Source organism: Saccostrea cucullata, unplaced genomic scaffold (genome assembly GCF_032062105.1).
Source record: "Saccostrea cucullata isolate Sc308-1 unplaced genomic scaffold, CSIRO_AGI_Scuc_v1 ctg2262, whole genome shotgun sequence".
In the NCBI taxonomy this organism is placed as follows: Eukaryota; Metazoa; Mollusca; class Bivalvia; order Ostreida; family Ostreidae; genus Saccostrea; species Saccostrea cuccullata.
In genome coordinates this window covers 238,272-262,067 of record NW_026927022.1, presented here as the reverse complement: position 1 = coordinate 262,067, position 23,796 = coordinate 238,272, and the positions used below count along the sequence as shown (strand labels likewise).

General features: G+C 33.3%; 1 protein-coding gene across 1 annotated transcript; it reads right to left on the bottom strand.

Moving 5' to 3' along the window:
- Window positions 1-439: 439 nt before the first annotated feature.
- Window positions 440-22,660, bottom strand: LOC134273278 (kelch-like protein 1). Its single transcript, XM_062755468.1, has 6 exons — window positions 22,585-22,660; window positions 12,421-13,723; window positions 12,015-12,120; window positions 11,122-11,299; window positions 10,377-10,428; window positions 440-619 (listed from the first exon to the last, which is right to left on the bottom strand). The coding sequence occupies exons 1-6, from the start codon at window positions 22,643-22,645 to the stop codon at window positions 580-582; spliced, it is 1,740 nt and encodes a 579-aa protein (XP_062611452.1). The 5' UTR covers window positions 22,646-22,660; the 3' UTR covers window positions 440-579.
- Between the last annotated feature and the right edge of the window lie 1,136 nt (window positions 22,661-23,796).

Here is a 23,796-nt window from a genome sequence, read left to right as displayed (position 1 = left end):
GTACTTTGTGATTAAGCTCTTACTAAATGGTTTTTGAGAAAACGGATTTTAAAAACATAATTTTTAATCATATCCCCTTCATAAAGGGTATGTCGCTTTATTTGAATAACCTTGAAACCCCTTTAACCAAAAATGCTTTGTTGCAAGTTTGGTCGAAATTGGCATAGTGGTTCTATATCTAACGCAGTAGTTGAAAATATGAACTATTTACAAAAATGTGCTCAGAAAATACTTACTTGGGCTTTCAGCTAAAAAGTAAAAGATAGAAATGTTCAATTTAAGCCACGTACGAACACAGGATGTGTCCATAGGAGAAATGTTAATGACGAGTAACTACATGTAAGAAACAAGAAAAAAAAGCCTAATTGTATGCAGAAGTCTTTTAATATTTTACAAAAAATTTTAACTCTTACTTTCACTTATAACAATTAAAGCATTTTAAAGAAACATGAAAAAAATATGATAGTAAAAAAAATAAACACCGAAGAAAACAAAATACAAATAAAATAAATTTTAACAATAACTGAGAATATACAATTTATAACAATTAACGAATCAAAAATTCAGAGAAGACAGTTTTCATAAGGGAGAGTCTTGAGGGATCTTTCTACCAGTTCTCCTGCAAAGAAAATTACAAGCTATGTAAAAAAACGTAAGCATTATAGGATTCAAAAGATGATATAGAGAATAAAAAAAATTAAGATTTACATCAATGGACCATCAGATGCTCACTTATAGAAGATTTTACAAAGTGACTTGTATCTCATTAACACTGGAAACCAAAACATATCAGTAGAGATCGGGTAAAAGTAAAAAATTAATAAGCAATAATTATTATTATAACCACCTGATTCAACTCCGAGTATCATTTTATATAATTTCATTTTGTGTTTTCTGTAATGGATATATGCCGAATACTGTTCTATATGTAAAATTATCAGACTGTTTGAGGCCCGTTAGGGCCGAAAACTGTCTGATAATTTTACATGTAGAATAGTATTCGGCATATATCTTACTTAAAACATTGCCATTTAAATGTCCAAAAGTTATCTGGAGGAGTCCGATAATAACACAAAGGGAGTTTAGGTATCAATTGTTTTTTTTTACCCGTCTAATAAGTAAACAAAAGAAATGAGACAGTAAAAAAATGAGTGAACACTTGTTTCATTTCATTCATTCAATGACAGACGTTTATTATGAAGAAACCTGTACAAGTACATAAATTATATAAAGGTATCTTAATGAGTAATATATCAATAAGCCATTCAAATTTTAAGCTGAGATTATTGAACAAAATTTGAAAACTGCTTGGAAATGACCTTAGAATATTGCTATATACATGTGTAAAAGCTACTTTAAAAAACATTTCTCGTCCATGTGGCGCAGTAGTAGAGCGTGTGCTCTAGCGTTTAGGAGTAATAAGAAGTTGATTCTTACGTCCCGGGTTCGAATCCACTCTTGGACGTTGAGACCAGTCAACATTCAGATAAGACCGTACAAGTATAAACTGATATTCCGTGTCAAAATAGATGTTGGTATCAAAAAGATCCCTCAATACTTAAAGACCATAAGTGCAAAATTTGCAGCCCTCCATCGGCAAGTATTAGCATCGCTATATGAGTGAAAATTTCTCAAGCAACCGTTTAACACCAAACAAACAAAAGGTTTATGTTTTGACAAGATTAAATTTTGTTGTGTAAAATGGTAAGCATATCCATTATACATGCAGTAAAAATGATAATATTATAAGCAAACTGCTAGGGATAATTTACTTTATATAGACATAAATCGTTCTCTCTGTTAAGTTGTGAGATAAATACCTTTGAAACCACGGGTAATTAAGAATAATTCGCTATAGGCGAGATTTCTGTATAAGCCTGTTTGCTATAAGTGTGTTTTACTGTATAGTATTTCATTCAATTTCAGAGTAATTCATTTTGAAACAGATTTTTTTTGTGAATCCACGAAAAACAAAAAACACAAAGATAATTAACTGTAGGATAAAAACTAAGTTAGAAATTTCTTATTAAGATACGTGACTTTAAAAAGATCAAGTAAAAGATAATACATACCTTATGCAGATGAACGCGTGTGCAAAAATATCTCAAGGCAAAGTAAATTTATACAAGAAAACAACATGTTGAAAATAAAAATTAAACCAGAATCCTCTGTCAAGACTGTTCTGTCGAGACTGTAGCTCTACTGATTTGTATTCGTAACAAAGGGAGAGAAGAATAGCTATTGCAGTTGAATCTATGTAATACCAATAAATAGAAGAAAGGTCCTCGGTTTAGTCTCTTTGTGGCAAGATTTATTGTAATCAGATAAAACTGTTGTAGGAGTAATCTTTTGAAAGAATTTCTACAAAATATCTATCTTTGCCTACCATGATTACACTGTTCATTAAATCAAAAACCAATTAATGCATTTACAACGCACTTTGAAAAATTACGCACTTTGAAAAAAATTTTCAAAGTGCGTTAAAATTTGGGACCAAGCTAACGCACTTTGAAAAAATAATTTTTTTTTCAAAGTACGTAAATATCGACCATGTTAACGCACTTTGAAAATAAAATGTAAAACTTGATCAATGTTCTCACAAGTAATCTGTATGATAAATAATAGATCATGGTTGGATAATTTTTCTTATGATGAGGTCACTTCAGGACATGAGATATAGAATATTAAATATCTTAGTTTTTGATAAAAGTTATAAAAGGGAAATGGGTCTTTTAGAAAAAATAGAGAGATAATTGTTTAATATCATTATTTTGTTTCTGTTTAAAAATTCTAGGTAATAGGTAGATGTAAAAGGGGGGGGGCTATAATTGAACGACTTAAAGCATTGAATTTATCTTAAGAAAAAGAGGCAATTTGATTTTTCAAAAGTATGAAAGTTCTTTCTATCTCATACGTTTTACTGTAGTTACATTTTTTTTAGTTTTCATCTGTATTGAAAGTTTACAACGTCATACCATTATGTAAATACATATTACACTTTTGGGTATATAGCATAGGCATTGACACCGGGCGAAGACAAGAGGAGGGGGCTAAGCCCCCCACATATTTTGGAAAGATATACATCATATAAGCATTGAAAATGCAGCTTATCCTTTTTGGGGTTTATTACTCCCCTCCCCCTTTTTTGTTACCGACGCCTATTTATTGGAATGATAAAGATTTGGACAGATAGATCTTCTATCCGTCTTCTCCTCTTCTCGACGGGAGTAAATTAATGCATAAGTGTTTTGAGAATAAATTACAAATAAAATATTTCCATTACTTAAATCTGAATCCAATGGGATCCAATATTTTTACATATTTTTTCAAAGTACGTTAAGCGTCTTCATGATAAAATATATTGATGTAAACTCTTAACGCACTTTGAAAAAAAATTTCAAAGTGCGTTGAGTTGGTCCCAAATTTAACGCACTTTGAAAAAAATTTTCAAAGTGCGTTGATTTTGTCACAATTTTAACGCACTTTGAAAAAAAATTTCAAAGTGCGTAATTTTTTCAAAGTGCGTTGCCACAATACATTAACTTAATATGTTTTTGAAGACAGATCGAAACTGTTGAAGGATATATGGAGTAGGATTTTTGAAGTATTTCACAGAAATTTTTATTTTTAGTAATCACTGCAACACCGTTTTACAAATTGAAAAGCAACAACTGATGGAATAAATTATGGATCTTAGTGTAGTCTACTTGAGTGCTAAGTTATATTGAAATCAGACCAAACCTCTGGGAGTAGTAGTATTATATAGGAATTACACAGCAATTTCTATTTTTAGTTCTGAAACTATTGCATTACCGTTAATCAAAATCTAAAACTGATGTATTAACAGGTAAATTATTTAGTGTAGTCTGTTTGTCTGCGAATCAAGTTACTAGTATATTAAAAGCAGGCCAAAGTTGTAGGAGGAGAAGCATTTTAAAGGAATCAAGAATATTCTATTTTTAGTAAACATGGCAAACTCTGTTCATCTAAATCAAAAACCTATACACTAAATCATGTATCTTATTAATCAATACAGATATTTTTTTCCAAGTTGTGGTGAAATCAGATAAAAATGTAGGAGTAGCATTTTGAAAAATTGTTTACAGACAGATAGACAGCTAGACTGAAGGACGACAGACACATTACTGTCACTGTATACTAGTTGTTCTTCACGCCTCTGACCAACAGAGTTAAAAAAAAAGGCACCATAACAGCTATACCTGTATTACTAGTAAGCAACCTATCAAAAGAAAATTTTATTAAAATAGACATTAAAGTAATTAAATTAAAAGCTCATAAAAATCATATCAGGAATCACATTCAGGTAGCTTTTTTTATTAAAAAAAAATTATGACTGTTGTTTCTCTTTTCCATCAGATATAGCAAACAGTAGAAAGCCGAGTGGCATACTACCAGCTAATTCCCCAGCCATTTACACGGTACAAAAGTGTGTGTGAAACAAATATGCTCATTAAGTTTATTAACCTCTTAATTGTTGCAACCAAATCAGTTCACAGATAATTTAAAGTTAATATTTAAATATTTTTATTGCTTTATAAACAAACTTCTACGTACAGTGTATGTAGTTCAAAGTCCAACAAAGTGATTTACAATTGACAAGAATATAAATGAATAGCTGCAGATCTGTAGCGTTATGGTTTTAGGACGATTTTCTCCTTACTTTGGACTTTCCGTAGGACGTGGCATTCTCGGCGCTACGTACTGGCGAATACTAGTAGATTCTCATTGGTTAAGAAATTAATAACATCAGGAACTTAAATTTGTTGTTGAAAACGAAGAGACGACTTATGCTCCACCTCTGTGCCGTGAGAGAACTTTTAATTGGCTCTTTACTACACCAGTTGACATTCGGCCGCATTTCTATCATATGTATATTTCAACAGTCAAGGGAAGCTGTGTAAATTTCAGAAGCTAATTAGGTAACGTCGAGAATGCCACGCCTTACTGAAAGTCCAAACTAAGCGTGTAATGGTCCTATATATTTGTCTTTGACCATAACGCTAAAGATCCCGTACTGCAAAAAAAAAAGAAAATAAAAAATATGCAATTTACGGCGCAATATTTTTTGCGCACTTTTGGGGAGAATTTCTCCACTTTCCAGCATCGGTCAATTAACTACCTTTCACTCCCTAATTCTAAGCACATTATTTAACTAATCTGTATATTTTATCTATCGCCCAACCCTATATAGTCGTCTCTACAAGTGATAAACTCGCTTGATGAGAATTATTTGTTAGATTGTTGAAAATTCACTTCAAGCGAGATTATTGCCTGTAAAGACTACTATAAATGGTTGGGAGTGGATAAAATATAAATATTGGCTTCAAAATGTGTCTAGAATTAGGGAGTGAAAGGTAGTTGCATGATTGACCATTGCTAGAAAGTGGAGAAATTCTCCCCAAAAGTGCGCAAAATAAATTGCGCCTTAAATTGACCTTTTTCGTATTACTGGATCTGTAGCGTTATTGTCAAAGACAAATATATAAAACCATAACGCGACAGATCTGCAGCTAATAAATGAATACCTTCCTAATTGTTTTGGTCATTGGGGGGGGGGGGGGTGGGGACGTTGAGGGTTGAATGTCAAATTGATTGATTAAAATAATTTTAATTCAAAATTTCATGTCGACACTTTAGAAGAGTTATTGTTCTTGGCTGATTAGCAGACAGGCTTGGGGCGAATTACATTGTAAAGTAATGCATTACATTACCATTACTTCAACAATTTCGGCATTAGATTACCATTACCATTAATCTATTTTCTTTAAGTAATGCATTACATTACCATTACTTTAGTAAAGTAATGCATTACCATTACAATTACTTTTGGAGGTTTTTAAACATAGAAATTTATACAAAACTTAGCGATTTTTTTTTCATAAGTATGTTTCCACCCCCTTCAAAACTAAACATGATAAATAATAATTTAAATTTGATTTCAAGTTTTTGTATATGTTACATTGTTGATAACTTACATTCACAGAAAGTTCCAATTTTTAAATTGTCAGCTATACAACACATGTAAAATATCCACTTTTTGTTTAGCTATTTATGTCATGAAGCAATTTAGCTTTTGGGGCACTTTAACCCCTAGCTGCCTAAAATATCTAATAACAAAGCAATTATAGGCTATTTTTATTAGTACTTTATGAAAAAAAATAATTGCATTGACAAACTTTTTGAAAAGGTTAGACAGGATGTACTTTTTGATCTGTTCATCATATAATGCCTGCATGTCTTCTAATTTATTTGGTGCAATAAAATTTTCATGGTCAGTACAAGCTAGACCAGCTTAATTAATGTTTTATAAACACAGTCAGGAGAAAGGGACTGGTAATTTGGAGCATTTCTTTAAACAATGCATTGTTTTAATTGTTACATAACCCAGAGGCATAGTGTGTTTTGATGACACTCTAGCTATTCAAAAGGTGGCAATTATCAGTTTACACTGTACATAAAATCTCATATGTGATTTTTAAAAAAATCTTTTAAATCTATTTTATATAATTCTTTGAAATCATTTCTTATCTGAAATAAGTTTGAAAACTAACATGTAAGGTAATGGTGCTTTTAACAGAATAAAATGTGTATTTAAATAGATACAGAAATTATTTATTTAGATAGGTTAACTTTTTTATTCAATTTTATTATTTGCCCAAAAAAATAAATAAATAAATAACCTAAACAATAATTTTCTATCATCCATGTCCATTTAAATTTCTTAAAATAGGTACATACAAAATAATGCTTTGTAATGCTATGTAATGCCAGCATTGCACTGTATTTTATAAAGTAATGCATTACCATTACCATTACATGTAATGCAAATTTTTGGGCATTACACATTACTAGCATTACTTTGCGTTCATTTAATGCATTGCAATACATTACCATTACAATTAGCATTACCCCAAGCCTGTTAGCAGATATCCATCTAAAAATAATTTCCAAAATTGTAATCATAATAGAGTGTCATCCCACAAACCTGCTGGCAACATGCAATATGTCCTTCTTTTTATGGTAAAATACAAGGGATTACAAGACTGGGAAATAGGCATTCTTATAAGAACCTTATCTTAAAGAAAGAGGGAAAGAGGGATAAGATGATCAGGATCAAGGAAATAAATCTTATAGAATTCAGTGTCAATTCATAAATTTCTTTTATAGTGTTTTAAATCCCACATTGTAACCTCTCACATTTAGCCTCCCTTGGTCTTAGAAGAACATTTGTCTCATCTTATTATCTATTATTTACAAGTCTACCTGATCATTAAAACCATAAAAGTATTTTTTTTTTCTGTAATACTGTAAACGTATTATATTTAAGGAATCACTGTCTAGATGGTATAGTATGCCAGGGCATCAACGATAGTGGTAAACATGGGATAATTTGCATAAATTATTCCATGTTTCCCGCTATCGTTGATGTCCCTGGCATACTACACTATCTAACCAGTGATTGCGTGGACCCTGAGGTCCACGCAGTAAATATATAAGCGAGGTTAAACCGGATGCCATGGGCAAACGATAGGCTACGCATGCGCGAGAATGCTAGAGAGTTCGCACTTTAGGTAACTTGCCCGTAGAATAATTCGCCCTATTCGAATTAGAATATGCAATTCATTGTCAAATTGCGCTTTTTAATCCGCATATCGCATTTACATATTCACTGGCGGATCCGAATTTCTCTTTTATACATATACAAGGGCTGTCCGTAAAGTTCGTGGACAACATTGATAATTACTGACAACCATTGACAAAATATATGAAACTATTATTTTCATTAAATTCATGTTTCATTTTATAAATATGCATGTTTTCAACAAAAACAAAGCACAACTAGTTATAATTTCATCAGATACACAAAAGACACACACTCATACCCGGAGCACTAAAACGAAAATTTTTGACGTTACCCGACGTCAAAAGCTAAAAACGAGCACATGTAACTTTTCTCAACATAGTCAGCGTTTAACTCAATAATTACTGATGTTGTTTTGACAAGTCATAAAAATATGCACAAAATGTTCAGGTTTCATTCGTAAAAAAATATTTAACAATGCCTGTCTCATATATCCTAAAATCATCCAACCACTGTCCGTGTAAAGACGATTTATATTTACGGAAATACGGCAAAGTCATGATCACGTTACGAAATTCATTTTTTACATCACTACAATCTCGGAATGATGGTTTTCCTTCATGCTGTCATCCTGTAAACTGTTCATTCCGTCCGAAAATATTATATACCACTTAAATACTAGTGAACGACTTTCTTTTACTATGTTTTCCCGATTGTTTACGGAATGTATTAGTCTCTGTAGGTGTTTTTCCGATGTCTACGGAGAGCTTTATCACTATTCACTGCTCCACCTATTCCGAAAACGTCTTTTTTTTTTAACAATTCCGATCCTGTCTTAAGATGTTCTAACTTTGATTGCTTAGCCGTTTTGAAACTTTAAACGTTTCAATTTTGCAGGTTAGACGTGATAGCTTCTGTTAACCTAATAATGTAATAATTCTTTTAGACTTCCCCAGAATTTTATAAAATACAAATGAAATTTTAAAAGTGATAAATATTTTTTTAATTAAAATTTTGCGGTGCTCCGGGTCTCCATTCCAAGTCTAATTTTGAACCCATAATTATAATTAAACATTTGAAATTGAATAAATTTTTCCATTTTTCAATTGAAATTTAGTAAAGGATTAGAAATATGTCAATAATAAAAATCAATGACACAACTTTTATTAAATTTTTAGCTTGTCCACGAACTTTACGGACAACCCTCGTACTTTTATATACAAATTAAACATTGATTCTATTGTACAAGCATTTTAAGAAGGAGGAAGAACTTGCAGTATATAGATACCTGTAATTTAACAACTCGAATAAAAAGCGTCATTCAACGACTAGTTCTAGCTTTTAAAAGAAAGAACAAGTTTTCACCGGCATTAGTTTTGTGCATCAAGGCTCGCAAAATAATTTTATACTTCAGTAATCCAAATACCGTTCGATAGAGGTCTGTAGCAACGGCTTTTAATGTGTGTGTGTGGGGAGGGGGGGGGGGCTCCGACAAAAAAATCTGCATACTTCAGAACTGTGGTACACGTTAACAATCAGATCTATATTCTTTCCATGATAGATTTCTTCCGCATAAATCCAGAATAGGTGTCAAGTCCAAGGCATTATGGGTAACATGTATCAAAATAGCCCGATTTTTTTAAACTGACAAAACTAAAGGCCGTTATCGGAGATAAAATTTAACAATTTTGCTTTGAGACTACAACCAGTCATAAGCAGGCAGACCATTGTAGTAAATGTGAACAAACCTACATGAATATTCACTACACCTAGATATTTTCTTAATTGAATTTCGGTTAGAAAAACATGCATATGGTCCACGTATTGTAGTCCTTTTTTAAAGGACAGCAACTTGTTCCTTATATGACCATTTCATTGTGAAATAAAATTGTAGATTTAGACTTTAAAAATGTAGACATAGATTTAAATTACACGAGGACTCCAATGCCAATCTCAATAGTCCACGCCCACTGACGTCAAACACAAAGGCAGCCGCAAAAGATTTACATGCATATTTGGCCTCCTTAGTGTCAGAAACAGAGTAAGATTCGCACAAGATTTGCATGCATATTAGACCTCCTTAGCTCCTGACCTATCGACTTGCCTAATTAACATTCTGGTAGAATTACCAAGAAATCGAACTCCGCTAACTTTCAAAGAGTTATCAAAGAGAAAAAATAAAAATGGAAATATTTGGCTGTGTATTCTTTCTAGCGCTTTTGGCGGAAAGGAACTTCCGCTAATTCAAGAAATCAATGCTAAATGTCTTGCTCAGATATACATAAATAAGAACATTGAGAAATGCGCTAAATCAAATTTACGCAAACTCGTTCAAAAATCAATTTCCGCTACATATCGTACACGCTAAAATAATACATTTACAGTATACAATAAGAATTCTTGTATAATTCTCTTGTTCCATAAACATCTCAGATACATTATTTACAATGATTAGTTATCAAAAGTGAAAAGCAAAGGGGAATAACTTTTCTTAGTAGAATACTTAGTACTTAAAAGAATTCAGGAACCAGGACACATGTCCAAATGGTCCAGGTGATAAAAATCTGGTAAAAGTGCCCAGCTTAATAAAATTTTTACTCTTTTTCCCTCAGATACGCACAGGAGCAGAAAAGATTTTCAAAGAAATAATGCATTTTCAACACAAATTCAACACAATGCTACCAAAACACCAGAACCCATGATCCAGGGTCCTGGAATTCATAAATTAAATATGTTTTCACTGTATTATCATTAGAGTCCTCACATTACATACCTGTTGTTTTCTTTCTTAATATCTTTCACTTTCCTGCGTGTAAAAGTTTTACCTACAAATTAAAAATAAAAACCATATAAATAGGGCCTAGGTAAATTAGTGAAAATCAACAACAATCAACAGGTCTCTAATATTCTATTATGAAATAGAATGCTAGATGGAGACTTTTTGCTTGTCAAATTATAGAAAATAATAATCCAGAAGTCTCTGTCGAGAAATTAATACTGTAGAAGTCGGGGTATTTTTGAAGTTTATTTAACAGGATTTTTTTAAATAACCATGGCAACATCATTTATTGACATCAAAAACTGATAAAGAGAACTACGTATCTTAGTGTAGTTTACTTGTGTGCCAAGATATATTGAAATCAGACCAAAACTGTAGGAGGAGTAGCATTTTGAAAATTGTTACAGAAAGACAAATGAACATTGAAGCCAGACACAAACAAACACCTAGACAAACACCTTACTATTGCATAAGCTCTCCTTGTCTTTGACCAGTAGAGCTTCAAATTTAATCAATTGGGTACTTTTCCTAGATGTTTTGAATTTTTAGAACATTATACTTGGTCGATCTGAGACCAATTTGTCCATGCAGAGATGACCTCAATCATGTAAAAACTTTATATTTCTATAATTTATTTGCAGAATATATAGAATGATATAAATATTTTGAATTATCAACTCATTATCTGTTTAATTCTTAATTTCATCATCAATACAGACAGTTATAGATGCAGGCTTACTTTTTGAGGTGCCATGCTGTTCCACTGTGACATATAAGCCACGATCCTCCGAGTGTGTTGATGTGAAGCTGGCACTCTGTATCCTGGCGTGAGAGTTGAAGTCCTGTACCAAATTGGGGGGCATCTGGCTCACCTCAACCTTAACTGGCTCATTTACAACGTCAGTACTGCAGTTGGTCTGTTATTAAGAGATAGAAATTAAGAAAAAATGATATACAATTAAAATCAATGCTACTTTCAAATAATTCGATCACTCCAAAATGAATCTTCAAATGCATAAAAGAACTTTATTCGGTAATAACCAGTATTTGCCCCCCAAATCAAACTTTGATGGATATATATTATATTAAGTTCTTAAACAGGGGAGTATATGCTGACTTCAAAGCACTGAATATTTTCATAAGTAATGACGCCATATGTACGTAATGACGTCACAAACATGACGTAAATTTCAGTTTTTTTATGAATTTTACAGAAAAATGTACATATTTCGTCGATATTTTGAGTAAAAGTCACCGAGCGCATGTGTGTTCAGGATCAATATTTTGATATAATGTGTAGAATGATAATATCAATGTAATATGTCAATATTGTTCCTGAACACACATGCGCTCTATAAATTTTAAAGCTAAAATTGTTGAAATTTTGTCCATTTTGTCCTCTTTCTGAAAAAGGATATAAAATCGGACTAGTTTGTGACGTCATAAAAACAAAAATTGTGAATACACTGCTTTGACACTATAATATTTTCTGTTAATTTATATTTCTCATACAATTTATTGAATTCAGCACATTTCAGGAAGTTTTCAAAATTTGACTTTTGTGGGGGCAAATATATGTAATATACCGCATATAGTTCTTTAAGCTAAAAGGACGTAAACACAATGGCTTACTTTCATGTAGCTGCTGACACTCTGACTGCTGTGTAGGTTGTTCCTTTCCCTGGGTACTAGGTTATCCAGTGGATCAACTTCATTTAAGGAATAGGAGGTCTGAATCCTTGATTAGTCCAGAAAAAAGGTTTATCAATCAAGATTTAGTTTTTGGAAATTTAAAATAACTACACTCATTACTTTAAGATTTTCCATGAGTATAATTTTACACTATGCAAACATTCACAATTTACCCAAGAAAATACTACAAGTACATTTGGGGCAAAAGAATGTTTAATCTAGGAAATAAATTGTCTAATTTTTTATTTGAAGATTAAACAGACTGAAAAGTGTGATTCATTCAGAAATCCTGACCCCATAGTATACAGTTAATGTATCTATTTGAATTATTTTGTTATATACTTACCAATTGGCCATTGCAATCATCTCCACAACTTTGGAGACATTTTTTAATGCAGGACATAATTTAAAACAGCAGAAAAGTTCCTTTCTAGACATCAGAGGAAATCTAATATGAGACATTATCTTTTCTAAATATTGCATTCGATATTCGAAGTTGTGATGGTTGATCCATGATATGGCGGAACAAAAAATGTCAAACTCGGAATCCGTGGACAATGTGTCTTGTGATAGGATAAGACACAAAGTATCTACGTCCAACTCGAAAAAAGAGGGCAATTCTTTAACATTGATGAAATTTTTCCCAATTCGTCTCATGATAAGATCGCAGTACTCTACCTCTTCCATGGCTCTCATTATTGGAAGAATTTCGAGCAACTGCTCACTGCGTGCCTCTTTTAGATGATTAAGGCAAAGGCATTTGACTTTTGGCAAATTAAAAACACGTGCCAATTTCAAAAGGTCGGCTAAGACGGTTGTTTTTAAGTTGATAGTACCGGAGTATAGAAACTCCAGAAACATTGTCAATGATTCCTCTGACACGCCTGATACACGGATAATTTTAGGCGTGACAGCCTCTTGCAAAAAGACCTCCTCTTCGAACAGATTGTTAAAAAAGGGGCTTTGCGAACCCAGCACAAGTTTGTGGACTGGAATTATTTTGTGGCCTATTTTAAAGGCCATATCGCATAATTTCTGTTGTTGAAATTTGTCCATGATGTAATGTCCCAACTGTATAAAGTGGTGATGAGGGACATCAGTAGGATATGCTGCAGTGTTACAACTGGACTGAGGCGCACTATAACTTGAGCTGGTTCTGTGCCCGGATCCTGATGGAACAGGATGAGGCCCGCTATATCTTAAGTAGATGCTTTGCCCAGATCTTGAAGGGGCAGGAGGAGGTCCACAGTCACTTGAGCGGGAGCTGTAGCCTGATCTTGATGGGACAGCAGGAGGAGGCCCGCAGTCACTTGAGCAGGGGCTGTAGCCTGATCTTGATGGGGCAGCAGGAGGTGGCCCACAGTCACTTAAGCGGGAGCTGTGGCCTGATTTTGATGGCACAGCAGGAGGAGGCCCACAGTCACTTGAGCGGGAGCTGTTGCCTGATCTTGATGGGGCAGCAGGAGGAGGCCCACAGTCACTTGAGCGGGAGCTGTGGCCTGATCTTGATGGGGCAGCAGGAGGAGGCCCGCGGTCACTTGAGCGGGAGATGTAGCCTGATCTTGATGGGGCAGCAGGAGGTGGGGTACTATTACCCGACCTGTTCCTGTAGTCATAGTTTCCTGACCAGTCTTCGGTGTCCACTTTCACTGAAATAGCAGTCATTGTTATAGTTATGATTGTTAGAAGTGTTAATTCTTATATAATAAATGTAATAAACTTTTGATAATATTTAATGATGAAACCTTTTACAATTGTTTTGATCTCACAATATTTATATTTCAAATTGCTTTCTCTTTGATAATTTTTTTAACGTTAGGTGAGTTGATTTCTCTATAATTTAACCTGAATGTAACTTTCACCCATGTAAATGTCTGATATGCATTTCAATCTCACGCGGTTGTCTTTATGTATGTCGTCAGAGGGTGAGGACTTTTTAAAATGGCATGGGAGTTGGGCCTTGTGTATCTTAAATAGCCTATATCATACAACATTTTTATGCCCCGCCATGAATATGGCCAGGGCATATAGTGTTTGTCATGTCCGTCTTCCGTCCTTCCATCCTTCTGTCTCTCCTTCCGTCACAGTTTGCGTTTAGCTTAGTTCAAAGCTCTGTTTCAAAGAAACTATCCAATATATTTTCATCAAACTTCATAGGATGATAGATATTGATGAGAACTATGCAACTACATCAACATTTTTTGACCTTGACCTTTCCTTTGACCTTGACCTCACTTTTCTTAAATGAGTGTTTAGCTCAGTTTTAAATATACCATTCAAGATAGTGTAATGAAACTTCATATGCTGATACATACTGATGAGAGCTAATCAATTCATCAACATTTTTGACGTTGAGCTTTCCTTTGACCTTGACCTCACTTTTCTTAAATGAGTGTTATCAAACTTCATATGTTGAAACACTGATGAAAGCTATTCATCTGCATCAACAGAGGTATGTCCAGTACACGATGTTTTTTCGATATTGTCGACATCGTTATAAGAATACTAGTCCTCCTAATATCATAACATATTCAATATGACAGTAATACCTTTGTTTATATCTGTATATATTACATTGTTTACCAATATAATGTAAACATCTTGTTAACATTGCCTTCTTTTTATCTTGTTTACATCGTTCACATCGTCGACAACGCATTGTTGGTCGATATCGAGTCTACATAGTGTCAACGTTGCCCTACTTATTTTTCTTGTTTACATCGTTAACATCGTCGACATTGCAATGTTGGTCGATATCGAGTCGACATCGTGTCAACGTTGCCTTCTTTTTATCTTTGTTTACATCGTTCACATTGTCGACATCGCAATGTTGGACGATATTGAGTCTACATCGTGTCAACGTTGCCCTACTTATTTTTCTTGTTTACATCGTTAACATCGTCGACATTGCAATGTTGGTCGATATCGAGTCGACATTGTGTCAACATTGCCTTCTTTTTATCTTTGTTTACATCGTTCACATCGTCGACATCGCAATGCTGGTCGATATCGAGTCAACATCGTGTCAACATTGCTTTCTATTTATCTTGTTTACATCGTTAACACCGTCAACATTGCAATGTTGGTTGATATCCAGTCGACATTTTGTTAACATTGCCTTCTATTTATCTTGTTTACATCGTTAACATCGTCGACATTGCAGTTATGAAACTATATCAATCAAAAAAGTGATGATTCATTGCTTATATTTACATTTTTAAAAACTTTCTATCTTAACTTCAAATGTGATTTCTATTTAAAAACCTAGGTTATAGTGTTTAGCTTTTAACGTCGTTGCTATCGTGACGGCGTAAACGTGACGTCAGAAATAAACTCTCTATAGCGACGACAAATTGTACGGGAAAATACTTTAATTTATTTGTTTTGTGTCAGTTACGTTATTTATTTAGGGAATGTGTATACTTTTATTATGGATTTGAATGACTTATTGAAACCAAAATACCGAGTCGCATGTAGACGCAGAATACCGTATAAGTAGAATTTTTAGCGAGGATTTAATTTTAGCATTATTAGCGAGGGTGCCGAAATCGCTAAAATTAAATACTGCTTAAAATTAATTGCGTTTTATTTGTAATAGCTTCTTTAACCTTTTCGCTGCCGTACAGATTTGGCGTTCAAATTACGTACAGTGCCGTGACAGTTTTTTTATTTCGTTAAATCTATGACGTTACGTTACTCTGACGTCACAATCAAAGTAGGTAGAGATATAAAAACTTTTTCGCCTTTCGCTTTTTGCAGAAAATTGTTTAAATACAGATAATAAAAAAAAATTTCTGCAACAAAACACTTCTAAAATATATATTTACAAAATTCACGCAAAATTGATGCACAAATATATTTCTAGTAGATTAGGTAGGTAAGCATTATTATTTTTTTTAATAAGAAAAATAATTTTATGTGACGTCAAGAACCTATAGGTCAAACCATATATTGCACAACAATGAACGTAATACGAGTAAAACTGAATATATATAAATGCAGTGTTATTGAAACACAGTTATGCATAAATAACTATTTAAACGTTTTCGTGATTTATCGTTGAAAATTCTATTGTACTTGAAAAAGGTTCATTTCTGTTTGTATACCATAATATATATCTTTTAACGTAGACCTTACATAATACATTTATACTCAACAACAAAAAATAAAAAAAATAATGGAACGCATATTGTTTTACTCATCAAAATTTTTTTGAAAAATTATATAGAACAACTACCCTTTTTATCATTGGATACCTGTGATCTATTTAAAGGACAACACGGTTTTTTTAAACCAAAGTGTTGAATTATTTCCCTTGATTAATAATGTTCATGAAAATAGTCTTTTTGAAGATTTCTTTTAAATCGGATGTCTATTTTCATTGATATTTTGGATTTAGAAAAACAAAAAAAACACTCCTATCAAACCCATATTTAAGATTTGATAACAATGTTGATGCTGCAATGTCACGCCTTAATAGAGATGAACGCAACACGGGCTAACTATGATGATAACCAGAGCTACGCAACAGGAGGTCGCAACTGCAAATAGTTTACATCAATCGGCTTTGCAGCGGTTTAACGTATATCTCCACCAGCTAAGAACACGAATGACAGAGCAAGAACTGGCCGTCAACGGGTCACCACACCCAGACAGGACCGTCAGACAACACCCCCCCCCCCCCCCATTTTAGGGATTGAATGAGAACTGCCGCACAAACTACTGCTACAATTGCTGGTTGAAGAAATCAGCATAAAAGTGCACAAATTGTTCGCAAGAGACTGAGAGGAGCTGGTACTAGTAATTGTCCACGACATTCGTACATTGGAAACCCACTAGCGCTAGCTGAGACATCGCAAAGTACATGTACATATTGTTATGCCCCTAGTATTTGGGGGCGATGAAAATGACATGACATCAACATTTTAACTTTTCAATTCGCAACATAGGACATGTTTGATTTTTATCACAACACAATCTAAAATCACTTTCAAAAATAAGGTTTGAACTGAAAACTTAGATTTTCATGTTAAATCTGAATATGCATATATTTTTATTATGGAGAGAACGATCATAGGCATTTATGCCTGCTGTTCAATCCATTTCTTTATATGAATAAAATATATTTTAAACTAAATCTGAATATGCGAGATACAGCTAGTTCTGCAACTATATCCCGGCTAGTAGAAATGGTTTAAAGATCGCTGGGGAGGCGGTTTTAAAAATCTTGACCCCCCCTCTAAAAAAAAACCTAAATTGTTCTGATGTTCCGGTCTCCAATACCGTGCGTATGTGTGTGATGGGGGTGGATTTTTGTTTTTGGTTAACGTTTCCGAAAAAAAGAAACCTTGAACATGCCAGAAGTGAGGGAGGGTGTGTGTGTATTGGTAGGGGTGTATCTAAATAAAGATTTACTGTTAAACTAAACTCGGAAAAAAGTACCCCCTCGTTATACGGGCCTTTGCACACTCGATCACTCCTTTTCCTGAACCACTTGTACGAGGATTGTTAGAAAAGTTCTATTGTGAACGCGCTATTTCCTTGAGACTCTCCAGATAAAAACATTATATCTATTTTCTAATAAATATACAAACGTTTCGTGTTTTCTGTTGTTGTTGTTTTCTATATAAAATATAGAGCTATATTAATTTGATAAAAGAGCATGCTACTTTCACGCACGTTTACGTCGCATAGGGTTTTTACTGAAATTTAAAAAAAAAAACACAATTAATTTGGACAATTAATTTTTTATATTTGTTAACGTTTATGTTGATATTGTAATACTGTCGCATTTTGTAATCGTGTTCCTAAAAAATATAGAATACATGACCAAGATGTGAGTTACTTCGTATGTTATCTTCGTCTTTTCACCCTGGATCGGAAACTCGGATGCAGTCTGTGGATTGTTTGAATCAATCAAATAAAGAGGTTAAGATGTTTAGGTGTATAAAAAATTATTTCATTATTTCTCTACAGATGTTATTAATTAAATCATGGTCATTTGTTTCTGTAATAATTTTAACTCATTGTATAGTAATGATATATTTAAAATATTGATTTATAAAAATGTCACCAAAAAAAAAAAAAAAAAAAAAAAATTCAAAACAAACAAATAAAAAACAAAATAAAACAAAAAACAAACAAATACGTTTTTTGTTCTTTGCGTATAAACCCTTCAAGGCCCTTAAAAATCAAGAAGCATGCGCTATAATTGACATATCTTATTCTTTTTAAAATCGCTTGCATAGCTTTTGGAAAATAAAATAAATAATACATGTACATGTATATTACTACCGGTTTAAGTAACGTTGAAATCTCGAGGAAATCAAGATATTAGATGTATTTGCGCGGGGGTGGCGGGTAGGGGTACTTGCCCCCAATTTCGACAGACAAAATATCTTGCCTGCTCTCTGATTGTAAATTTATACCTGCCGTAATTCTTTCATTAATTTGATAGTGAGATATAATCTAACAGGAGAAGCAAGCGAAAAAATTTTGACCCCCCTCTCCCTCCCCTGTCGGCAATTAAAATCGATGCCTAAAAGAAATTAATAAATCTCTGTTGGACTTTTGAACAAACAGAATGGATTGAATTCGATGGGAACATACGTATAAACTTGCCTACAGAGGTTCTATGTCAAAGTCGTTTCTTGCAGAAAAAATAGCCCTAATTGTTCAATGGACATACGCATGCAGTCTTTTCCGGCAATTGACAATGTCATGCACTGTCTACATGTATTCTAAAAATTGAGGGGTTTATAGGTTTATCTGTAAAGTTTCTTGTCTCTTTGTGGATTTTTTTTTTACATTATGTGGCATTCATGAAATAAACTCATTCACTTCGATATGCTCCCGAGGATAAAACTTTTTTTAGTCTTTTACGTAAAAAGCCTTCAAGGCTTTAATGTTTAATGATGTTACAATGTTAAATCTTATAATATATCATGCCGATTAAAGATTAAAAAATATTTTCAGAAATTACTAGTATTTCCACGATCAAAACATTATGTTTTTACGAGTAATTGTAAATTATTCCCGTTTTTAAGATAGGCTAAATAAATATTATTTTGAAATTTCTCCCTATGGAATTTTGATTGCTTGACTGTATCGTTCAAACGAGGATTGAAAATGCAGACAAAGTTCTTTAATTTCAAACCAGAATTTTCTTCTTCTAATGACCAAGACAAATGAAATACCCTTTTAACATTCCTTCCTACATAAAATTTTCAGTATAACGCAAAATGATTGAGGCCAAAATGGCGCTAAACTCAGAATGATGACGTAACGTCACAATCAATTTTACTTGTGACGTAAATGAGCTAACGGTAGGCCCAAAATAGGCCCGTGGCACGCAACGTAGTATTTGAAGATAGGCCCAAAATAGGCCCGCGGCACAAAGAATGTTAATGTGCATTTTGGAATTGCTAAAATAACATCTCGCTAAAAATAAATTACCAGTTTTTAAGGACAAATCGCTAAAATTGCGTCTCGCTAAAATTTCCACTTATACGGTATTATTACATTTTTTGCGAGACTAAACCTAATTATTAGAGTTGTGTGCGAGACTAACCCTAATTATTATAGAGTTGTGTGCAAGACTAACCCTAATTATTATAAATTTTTTTGCGAGATTAACCCTAATTAGTAGAGTTGTGTGCAAGACTAACCCTAATTATCATATAGTTATGTGCGAGACTAACCCTAATTAGAAGAGTTGTGTGCGAGACTAACCCTAATTATTATATAGTTGTGTGCGAGACTAACCCTAATTAGTAGAGTTGTGTGCGAGACTGACCCTAATTATTATAGAGTTGTGTGTGAGATTAACCCCCCTAATTAGTAGAATTGTGTGCGAGGCTGACCCTAATTATTATAGAGTTGTGTGCGAGACTAACCTTAATTATTATAGAGTTGTGTGCGAGACTAACCCTAATTAGTAGAGTTGTGTATTTGTATAGAGTGGGGTGCAAGACTAACCCTTTTTTGTATAGATTGGGGTGCGATTTTGTCGAGTTGTGGTTAAGTCTAAAGTGAAGAACGTATCAACATCGTTTACATTGCGATGTCGACATTGTCGTCATTTAAGGAATGAATTTAATAGCTACCCATTTTATACGGTATAAACTGGGTTGGGGCAGTTTACGCTTTATAAACCGCGAAGCGGTTTATAAAAAATGCGTAAACTGTTCCAACCCAGTTTATACTGTATAAAATGGGTAGCTATTAAATTCATTCCTTATAATTTAATTTTCATTCATTTAATGTAAGAAAAAACGATTATTGTACAAAGAAAATGACTTCAATTTGTACAAATTTTGAATGTAACATCAGGCGGATTAATACGTTTCTGACGCAAGTCAATGTGACGTAGGCAACCCATTTTATACAGTATAAAATAATTTTTTATCCAATCAAAAAAAGCGTTACAACTAGAATTAAATTATTTAGAAATAATAACAATGTTGACAATGTAAACGCGATATCGTATCAACATTGTCAACATTGCGATGTCGACGTCGACGATGTTGTCATGTAGAAATGATAACAATGTAGACGATGTAAACGCGATATCGTATCAACATTGTTTACATTGCGATGTCGACAATGTCGTCATTTAGAAATAATAACAATGTTGACAATGTAAACATGATATCGTATCAACATTGTCAACATTGCGATGTCGACAATATCGAATTGATTAAGTGAACTGGACATGAATGCATCAACATTTTACCTTGACCTTTCCTTTGACCTTAACCTCACTATTCTTCAATGAGTGTTTAGCTCAGTTTTAAAGATACCATACAAAAGCATTATCAACTTCATAGCCTTATATATATTGATGAGAGCTATTCAATTGCATCAATATTTTGACCTTGACCTTTCCTTTGACCTTGACCTCACTTTTCTTAAATGAGTGTTTAGCTCAGTTTTAAAGATACCATTCAAGATAGTGTTAGCAAACTTCATATGCTGAAACATACTGATGAGAGCTATTCAACTGCGTCAACATTTTTCGACCTGACCTTTCTTTGACCTTTGACCTCACTTTTCTTAAATGAGTGTTTAGCTCAGTTTTAAAGATACCATTCAAGATATATTTTATCAAACTTCATATGCTGATACATACTGATCTGAGCAATTCATCTGCATCAACATTTTTGACCTTGACCATTCATTTGACCTTGACCACACTTTTATCAAATTGTGATTAAGTCAGTTTTAAGGAAACCATTAATATTTTTTCAACTTCATATGCTGATGCATACTGATGAGAGCTTTTAAACTGTATCAACATTTTTTTACCTTGACCTTACCTTTGACCTTGACCTCACTTTTCTTAAATTAGTGTTAAACTTCATATACTGTTACATTCTGATGTAAGCAATTCAACTGCATCACTATTCAAGATATTCTGAAATTTCATGCAGAGATTCGATTTTTTATGTTGCATTACTGATATAACCTCGGCGGGGCATTCATGTCCTATTCTAGTTATCTATATTAAAATTTTTATGTTTCACATTTATATATAAATGTAACAAGAAAATTCAAAAAATTGTGGTCCCCCGCTTTTAGTGTCTTTGTAAGTCTTTGCATCTTTGTGGTGTCATTTGTATGGAATATTGTGTCATATATGAATGCCCTACCATATGTCATTCAGAAATTATCACCGAAGTTGATTTTGAATTTATAAGGTCAAAAATAAAAGTCAAGGTCAGGGGTCAGAAATCATAGCATGTTCAGTAATATTTTAATTGCTGTATGTAACATGTGTAATGCACAAAATAACATTTTTCAAATGTAGGTCAAACTTCAAGGTCAAGGCAAGACCAAAAACCATAATGCATTCAGAAGGAGGGAAAAAAAATCCACATGAAACATAATTTACATGTTATGTTAATTTTTTACTGCGTCAAGACTCAGTCGTAACATTAAGGTATTCCTTGCAGATACCAGCTTTTCCATAACATTAAACTTACTGGTCCTGACCTCTTGACTTGAACATTAAAAATCATTATAAGTGTCATAATTGCAGTCATTAGTCACATGGTCAACCCAACAACTGTACCCAGGACTGTATGAATTTGGCAACATAGTGCCTTTTCACCAAATATGAGTGTAATATTATACACATACAAGTAAACTAAAATAAACAAGAGATGCGATGTTTGTGAAACACTTACCCCCCCACCCCCCCCCACCCCCAATAATTTGAATATTTCAAAGTCCAAGAGACATAACTCTTTCTAAAATTGTTCCATCTTACACAAAACAGAGCTTCATATAGATATTCTTATCACAAATCTATATATCAACTTTCATTTCAGTATGTGCAACCTCTACAAAGAAAATGAATGGAAACTGTTTCTTGACCAACAGACAGACAGATCAACAGACAGTGGTGAAGCAATACCTCTCCCTTCATCAAATGGGGGCATAATTAAGAAAAAAGATTTTGATTTATTTTGTACTGGTAGCTGTTGTAAAATATTAAAAAGTAACTTACCACAATTGTTCTCTGCTATCCATTTACTAACTTGTGCTATTTTATTTGTAATGGGGAGCATAGCTGGTGACTCTTTTGTCTTTTGGATCTAGAAAAAATTGAAGTCTTAATTTAGCAACACATACATTGAAATAAACAACAGAATGTAACTAAAAAAAACAAGCTTCACTGTAGTTTAGTAAATCTACAAATTAAAGCTTTGCAGACATCAAAGGCTAATCAGATTCAAAGCATTTTAATAATATGAGTTAGTGTGTTAGAATTGGGAGGAGGGGGTGTTAGTTTATGTTTTACATATGATATATTTGATCTTGTGACGCATTACTGAATATATGAGTTCTAATAATATTTAAAATGTTCTTTAAATTATTATCAATAAACTGTGGAACTGAAAATCCAATCCTCTCAAAGAAATAAACAAAATTGAAAGCTAAAAGGGGTTAGGTTCCAATGTTCCAATTAGGCTCCAAGTTCTCTCTGTATCAAATTATTCTCATACACAACTTAATCCTTACTTTACTATATTGCAACAAAAAAGGGGGGAACCTTTCAATGGACATTTTCAAAGGAAAAAAACTGTGGTTTGGGGCTACTTTCTTTAGGGAAATGGACATGCTTTTGCCGACAAAACAGGCCGAGGGACTTACGACAACTTAACAAACAACAAAATCAGAGCTGGTATATACAGTATTAGGGAAGAGAACTCCCCTAATAACTGTATTATACTGCATGTATATAGTACCGAATTTGCTACGATTGTTTCAAGCCCCTGTGATAATAGGTTGTGAACCCGATGCTACGTGAATGCATTGTAAATAATGGTGAGCTTTGCTACACCAGAGACCTATACTCTTCCATGTCTCTGGCTACCCTCAATGGTTTAATTTATTGTTTACATGAAACTGTCGACACCAGTACACAAAACTATAATGCAATTAATGAAGAAAATGTATGGCAATAATTAAAATCTAAGAAAACTGACCTTCATCTGACGTTTCCTTTCCCAGGCAAGCTGGGGGTAGGCATCTTCAAAGGCCAAAAAACTCAATGAACCGCGGTCAAAACAGACACTAGTATCTTGCAGCGTCGCCATTTTTGCGATTGCTGTAACTAAGGAAAACTCTGTATAAAATCTGAAAAATCCCGCGCAAACTACTTTGTTTCCGGAAGTTAAAGCTGGAGAGATCAAAATCACTTGGCGGTATAATTAAA

Excerpts from the sequence above, each read along its gene's own strand:
- LOC134273278 (XM_062755468.1), bottom strand. The coding sequence starts at position 22,645 with ATGCTCCCCATTACAAATAAAATAGCACAAGTTAGTAAATGGATAGCA. Across the intron at positions 10,429-11,121 it reads ACAGCATGGCACCTCAAAAA|GTAAAACTTTTACACGCAGG; the intron begins GTAAGCCTGCAT and ends TTTAATTTGTAG. Across the intron at positions 620-10,376 it reads ATTAAGAAAGAAAACAACAG|GAGAACTGGTAGAAAGATCC; the intron begins GTATGTAATGTG and ends TTTTCTTTGCAG.